At 34.8% G+C, this 7,353-nt stretch overlaps 1 protein-coding gene across 1 annotated transcript; it reads right to left on the bottom strand.

Annotated features, from left to right (window-relative positions):
- Positions 1-3,786: 3,786 nt before the first annotated feature.
- Positions 3,787-6,017, bottom strand: LOC145005940 (uncharacterized). Its single transcript, XM_078965042.1, has 4 exons — positions 5,900-6,017; positions 5,768-5,809; positions 5,029-5,562; positions 3,787-4,966 (listed from the first exon to the last, which is right to left on the bottom strand). The coding sequence occupies exons 1-4, from the start codon at positions 5,921-5,923 to the stop codon at positions 3,932-3,934; spliced, it is 1,635 nt and encodes a 544-aa protein (XP_078821168.1). The 5' UTR covers positions 5,924-6,017; the 3' UTR covers positions 3,787-3,931.
- Between the last annotated feature and the right edge of the window lie 1,336 nt (positions 6,018-7,353).

Below are 7,353 nucleotides of genomic sequence, written 5' to 3'. Positions count from 1 at the left end.
TAGTGCCTCTATGAAGACACATATACATATTCACTTGAAACGTGAATTTGTATAATAAAAGTGAAATAGTAAAATTGGACTTGTTTTTCAACACAATATTCGTGTTGTATTTTGCGTGAACCACATAAATATTGATCTAATGGAAAGTGTTTATCTACTAATATTCCACTTAGGAAATAATTTCTTAAACTCGATTTGGATTAAATTTTTGTAAAGCTCTATTGAATTCCGGGAGCTAACGTATATTTTGTGACATTTCCAGCATTGGAAATTCAATGTCGATCTTTCAAAAACATAAAATGTTTGTAAGAAAACCCTGAGTTTTTTTCAGTCTTGCTGTTTTACCTTTTTTTGTAATTTTTTTAGGGTTTATTTTATAGTTTTCATGCAACTTTTTTATTTTACTATTTTCCTGTTATAATTTTCACTAGTCTCTCCGCTTCTTTATAATGAAACTTGCAAGAAAACCTTAAATTTGTAGAGTTTTTACGGTTTTACAGTAATGCTTATTTCTATTTTTAAACATGTACTGGTAACAAATAACAACACGGATTGATCCCACATAAGCAAGCCCTGTAAGAATTCCTCAATTTATATTAGAATAGATGGTATCAAATTACTTTGCAAAAGAAATCTTCGTGGAGATATCCTGTTATTTAATATTTGGCCATCTATAGGATTTATATCAATTTTAATAAGTTATTTTCTAATTCATTTTAGTTATCACCTTTTTCGGTATTCTTTTTTGTATTTTATACTTTTTATGGATTACTATTTTAAAAAACGACTTATAAACTTATAGTAAAAGATAGAATCTCATTTTATGTGAGAAATTTGCGAAAAAGTTAACATAAGTATAAAATACCCTAATCGAGTTCTACCAACTTTTAAATGGAATAAGATATCTCCGATTAAAGTTAACTGTTTTATATGGAGAGCGATGCAAAGGAAGATCTCATCCGCAGTGGCTCTGAGACGCAAAGGGGTTGATATAGAAAATGATAATTGTGGGGCTTGTGTTAACATATTAGAATGCTCTGATCATATCCTGCTACAATGTCCATTCACATGTGAAGTCCCGAAGATTATCTTCAATTGGTGTGGCATACAACACGAAGATTTCTCATTAGTTAGTGAATTAATCACCTTCGTAGAATATTGGGGTGGCAACCCAAGGAAGGCGATAAGTTTCCTCAGCATTTGTCACGGCCTAATCTGGATACTGTGGAAACTTAGGAATGATCGGGTGTTCAATGGAGTATATCATAGTCCCACTTATGGTGTAGGAGCAATTAAGTCATTGGTGTTCTTCTGGATAAAATGTAGGAGCAAAGAAGGAATCGGTGATTGGGAAAACTGGAACGATTCTCCATTTATATTTTAAGTCCACTTCAATGTATCTCGTTCCATGAATGTTTCTATTTCGTCTGAGTACTTGCTAGTAGTGGTTCGTTTTTATTAATAATATTCGCGGGTTCAAAAAAAAATATAAAGTTTGTCACACGTGTAAGGCATGCGCCTTGCCTTAACGAAGGGTATTGTATACATTGAATTACTTATATACATTGCTTTAATTACAAAAATGTAATTGAAGTAATTTATGGATTTCTATTTCATTAAATGACTTATAAATTTGCAGTAAAATATTGAATCTTACTAAAGTTGAAGAAAATTAAACATAAGTATAAAGACGGTCTCGGGTATAAGACATTAGACATGCATCATACCTTAAGTAGCGTTACTTGTATACATTGAGGTAATTGTATACATTGCTTTAATTACAACAATGTAATTAAAGTGGTCTTTGAATTAAGAAACTGTTGGGAAAATTAGGGTTTGCGGTGGAGATGTGGATACCAGCTTGGATCGTGATATCACTTTCCGAACTGATATTTCTACCCTATGTCTGGGTTACAAGAAATTCAGCGTAGGATAATCCAAGCGGACAACTACGTTTCTAGGCACAGAAAACATAAGCTACTATGCTAAAAGGTTCTGTGAATGTGTGATGTAAAACGAGAGCTAAAGAACCCGTCTTCTGGAAAGGAAGAGTTGTTTATATACTAAACACGATTAGGGTTTCATTAGGGTTGGGCCCTCATTACTTGCTTTGAAAGCAAGTAATATTAATCCGGATTAGGGTTACCAAAACTAATGAGTTTCGTTAGTTTTACCATAATCACCCTCAATAAATTGAATTTTCCATTATGTTCCCACATGCAAAGGTGGGACCCCAGCTAGGGGCTCTGCTCCTTGGACCCCGCTAGGGGCGCTGCCCCTAGACCCCGCTAAAGGGGCGCTACCCCCGGACCCCCGACTAGTCGTCGAACCGGCTTCTAACTCGATCTTATACATGCGTGCGCTCCGCACAACCCCGTACATGTATTAGAGTACAATTCATGAAGCCCATTAGCTCACATATTAGTTCCAGTTACTTAAAATGACATGGTGACACTAAAATCACCAACAGAAACCACATAAATTTATAGTAAAAGATTGAATTTCAATATTTATGTACAAGAAATAAGAAAAGTAAATATAATTATAAAGACCTTCTCGTGTGTAAGCCATGCATCATATAATTATAAAGAGTGTCTCGTGTGTAACTCATGCATCATACCGTAGGTTGCGCTTATTATATACTATGATAATCACAAAAAATGCATGTAAAGCATCATTAATTATATTCCTTTTTATTGGTAAATTATGAGTAAAATTAACTAGTTGTAATAAAATTGTAGGGTAAACCGAAAAAATAAAACGAACTTAAGGGGAAAAAATAAAAAAAAAAAATTTAAACTTAACGGCTTTCTTGAACTAAGAAACATGAAAAATATAGGGTAAATAGCAATATATATATATATATATATATATATATATATATATATATATATATATATATATATATATATATATATATATATATATATATATATATATATATATATACAAAAAATAAAAACCGTAAAAAAACAGTAGGTAGGCTTTCAGTGGATAACAATCCCAAAATGCATTGAACCGTTGATGATTTTCGCATTGTTTATCGAGAGAATAATCGACATATGCCCTAGCCAAAGCCAACTCTTCACGTTCCACCCATTTCTTTGACTTCTGGTGGTTTGTATAGTTGCATTTTTTTAACAATGGGTTGCAAATTCTCGTTAGCTTCTTGTTGGTTTCTTTCGGGGACCGGATTGTCACTAGAACTATTAGATTCTACGTTCTGAGCATTACTAAACTGGAAATTCTCGGGTTGATGAGATTAGAAGTGGGTTTCTAGAACACTTTGGTAAAACTGATTCCATGGATTCTAGCTTGGATTTTCCTCTTAAACCCTAAATGTGTTGTAAGATTGTTGCACCGGGTAATATTGTTGTAAATACTTTTGGTTTTATTGGTAGTTTATGTATTATAGTTTGGGTTTTGAAATCCTAAAGAAGAAATTGGAATATCTTAAATTGAACTGCCTTGTGAGAATTTACGTTTTTGGCTAGAGCCGGCTTGCTTAGCTTACCTTGGGAATCCATAGAAAATTGAGTGAATTATAAAAAATTTCAGAAAAAACAACTAGAATCGAGTATTATATCTTCATACAAACATATATTATTAAACGAAAAAAAAAAAAGGATCTCGAGGCAAGAAGTTTGCAGCCAAGTTTGAAGCTTTAAAGAAATCACAGAAAAATGAAGAGCATGAAGAAGATGATGTTAAAGTTACTGAAACAATAAGATTTTGTAAGTTATTTATTTATCATTGGTCATTCACAATTTTAATTTACAAAAACTCTTAAATAAATAGTAAATTATTATTTTCAAACATTCATTCACTAGAAAAAGAATCAATGTTTATATTCCAGAGATACATCCTTTATCCATTTACTATTTTATCTATACAACACTAAATTAACTAAAGTACATCGCTATTCACATAATCAACTGCAAACAACAATGGTGGAGAGACTGGAATCAGCAGCACCACTAACAAACCCCCCATTATTTTTCACCTCCATCAAATACCTCAACACCTCCTCCGTAATCACTTCCCCCGGAATCAGCAATGGAATTCCAGGCGGATACGGACACACCAATTCCCCACATATTTCACCAATACTTTCTCTAAAACTCACTTTCTTTTTACTCGCAAAAAACGCCTCTCGAGGGCTCAATCTCATCCCACTACACATCCCCATAAAAACCCGTACATCACTCGGAATCGGAATTGGAATCGGAATCGGAATCCGTGATTCCGACAGGTACTTTAACCCCGACACAAGCCTAACAACATCGTCCCTCCGCGTTCCTAGATTTATCGCAAACGTAATCGAACGGGTCCCAACAAGTTCCGAAACCACACCATAATTTTCATACAAAATATCATCCGCTTCAAATCCCGAAATCTTAAGCTCCCAAACTCCGACTGTAATCCGTAAAGGATCGATTCCGATGTTGACACCGGAATCGAGGATTCCGATGTTGACACCGGAATCGAGGATTCTGATTCCAGGGATTTTTTTAATGAGGGATTTTGCTTCGGTGGCTATTTCGACAGCTTTATCGAAAATTTTAGGGTTTTCGCTAATTTGAGCCCTGGAGGCATCTAAAGAAGCTAAAAGGAGATAACTTGGACTAGTGGTTTGAAGGGTTTGTAGACATTGACATATTTTTTCTCGATTTATAATATTTCCTGACACGTGTAACATTGATGATTGTGTGAGAGATGATAGCACTTTGTGGGTTGATTGAATAGCGAGATCGGCGCCTTGGTGGAGAGCTGAGAGAGGGAAGGAGTTGTGAAAGGCGAAGTGGGCCCCATGGGCTTCGTCCACAATGAGAGGGGTATTTTGGGAATGACATAATGTGGAGATTTGTTGGAGATTGGTGCAGATTCCGTGGTATGTAGGGGAGGTTATGAGAACTGCAGATGGTTTTTGACCTTTTGTTTCCAATTCTTTCATTGCCTTCTCCAACTGAAAAGGGCAATTTGGTCATAAGTAAAAATATGTAGAATTAGTGAGTTTTCTAAACATACCTGTGAAGGAGTAACACCAGAAGCAATGTCCCAATCAGAATCATACTCAGGGGTAATGTACTTCGGTATAGCACCAGATAACACCATGGAAGAAAAAGCTGAGATATGAGAGTTTCTTGGGAGAATTAGTGTATCTCCTGGTGAACAAGTAGCCATGATTGATGCTTGGATTCCACATGTTGTTCCCCCAACTAAGAACCATGTTTCTGTAGCTCCGAACAATTCAGCTGCTTGCTTTTGAGCATCTAAAATGGGTCCCACAGGTGTGAATAAGTTGTCAAGTTCTGGAAGCTCAGGTAAGTCATGGAGGAAAGGTTGTAGTCCAATGAGATTAGACAATGAAGAAGGAGCTGCTCTACCCCTGTTATGTCCAGGAAAGTGAAAACTTGCAACTTTTTGCTCGGATGAAGCTTTTAGCGCGCTAACTAGTGGAGGAAGTTTATGGTGTTTTGATTGTTGGGAATTGGAAATGACCGTTTTTTCATCGATGGATTTGATGTTGTCTAAGAGCTTCACCTTCTCGTGGTTTCTTTCCTGTAAGGAAAGCAACATGATTGTGATATTTAGGGTTCAATACCAAAAATACACCGGATTTTCCAGATTTCAGCACGAAAATTCGGCATCCAAATTCTAATTTCTAGTTTCGAAAACACAGAAGAATTGAAGTAAAATCAGTTCGAAAATACAAAAACCAAACTGCAATAACGAATTCAAAGCCAGAGGGATTTTAGTTTTTTACCTCAGAAATACAAGCCCTTGTTGTACTGCTATACCCAAGGCTCTGCAAGAGCACAATTTACAGAGATGATTTGAGCTTACTCGATAGAGGAAACACAACAAGTATTTAATAAAACGTGTATGGATTACGTACCAAATGTAGAATGGCAGACGCCATTGTTGATGTATGTACAAAGGCGGAACAGCGAAGCTGATCTTCAGGCTCTAATTAAGCATACGGACCGGAGTACCGGACCGAACTTTACTAAATCTGCTTTTGAAGTTATAAGCCCATTAGAACATTGAGAAAAAAAAGAAGTGCATTTGGTTGGCATAGAGTTGGGTTCAATTTTGAAGAAGAAAAATGAATCCTAAATAATAAAACATTCATTTATACGGAGGAAAATACTTTCTTTCAACAAAATGATGGAAAAAAAATTCTATATCCTTAAGGAAAATGAAACATTACCATTATACGCATTTTATTATAACAAAATCATTCTAAAAACCAAAACCATATCTCATGTATTCGTCAAAATCGAATTGCAACCGACATCACACTCAACTCATCTTCTCCAACTCTTCATCAAAATCGAAATGCAGCCGACATCACATTCAACTCATCTTCTCCATCTCTTTGCCAGGTATGTGTATCGCTATAACTATCGATCTAAATCTCGATGTCTCTCCATATCGTTCTCTGGCTCTCTCTCTCCCCCTCTTAAAGTATTGTGAAAATCGATGGTTTTCTATTGATTGAACATCGTTTCTTGCTGTGAAAATACATATATGTGAAAGTTGAATTGTGTTGTTTATCTTCCTGAAAATTGATTTTAGTGAAACTCGAATTTTATATTAAAATCGAGTAACTTGTTGTTTCTATGAAGATCGATGCTTATTCAAAATCGTTTTTGTGTGTGTTTCTGTGAAAATCAGGTTGTTTATCTTCGTGAAAATCAAATTGTTCTTCATTAATCAATTAGAATAGCTTGTGTAACAACCGGTTATTTCAGATCAATAAAAGTCAAACAAGTTAAACCAAAGTCAACGAGTCAAACATAAGTCAAATAATTAAAATAGTTAAGGTTAAATCCAATAAATAACGAATTTATACCCCATTATATGAGTTTTCGGTTTTTGGAATAAAAAACCCACAAAAACCGAAATCCCCTTTTTGTGAATTAAGTTAGGACCAAGATCTAGGCCTTGCACCGATAACCACTCACCGGAAACCCTTTTTGGCTGAGATCCCCATGCGAGACCGAGAATTCTCATCCGAGGACCCACCTATGGACTAAAAACACTTTAGAGCGAATACTACACTTCTCGGTTTGAATTATTAGACCGATATCTGGTGATTTCGGTTAGGATAAGCCGAGAACAAATTTCCAATCAGTGTCATACATCCCAAAATGATAAAATACACTTCCCTATGCACCTATCAAATCAAAATTTTACCTCATATATATATATATATATATATATATATATATATATATATATATATATATATATATATATATATATATATATATATATATATATATATATATATGCTCAAACCAAAATCACAAACTCATTTCTCATTTCCAACTTCGAAAACTCTCC

The sequence above is a fragment of the Lactuca saligna genome, chromosome 7 (assembly GCF_052625555.1).
Source record: "Lactuca saligna cultivar CGN05327 chromosome 7, ASM5262555v1, whole genome shotgun sequence".
Classification (NCBI taxonomy): domain Eukaryota; kingdom Viridiplantae; phylum Streptophyta; class Magnoliopsida; order Asterales; family Asteraceae; genus Lactuca; species Lactuca saligna.
Note: the sequence above shows the minus strand (reverse complement) of the source record. Positions and strands in the feature narration are given on the sequence as shown.

Excerpts from the sequence above, each read along its gene's own strand:
- LOC145005940 (XM_078965042.1), bottom strand. The coding sequence starts at position 5,923 with ATGGCGTCTGCCATTCTACATTTG. Across the intron at positions 5,810-5,899 it reads CGTCTGCCATTCTACATTTG|AGCCTTGGGTATAGCAGTAC; the intron begins GTACGTAATCCA and ends GTGCTCTTGCAG. Across the intron at positions 5,563-5,767 it reads CAAGGGCTTGTATTTCTGAG|GAAAGAAACCACGAGAAGGT; the intron begins GTAAAAAACTAA and ends CTTTCCTTACAG.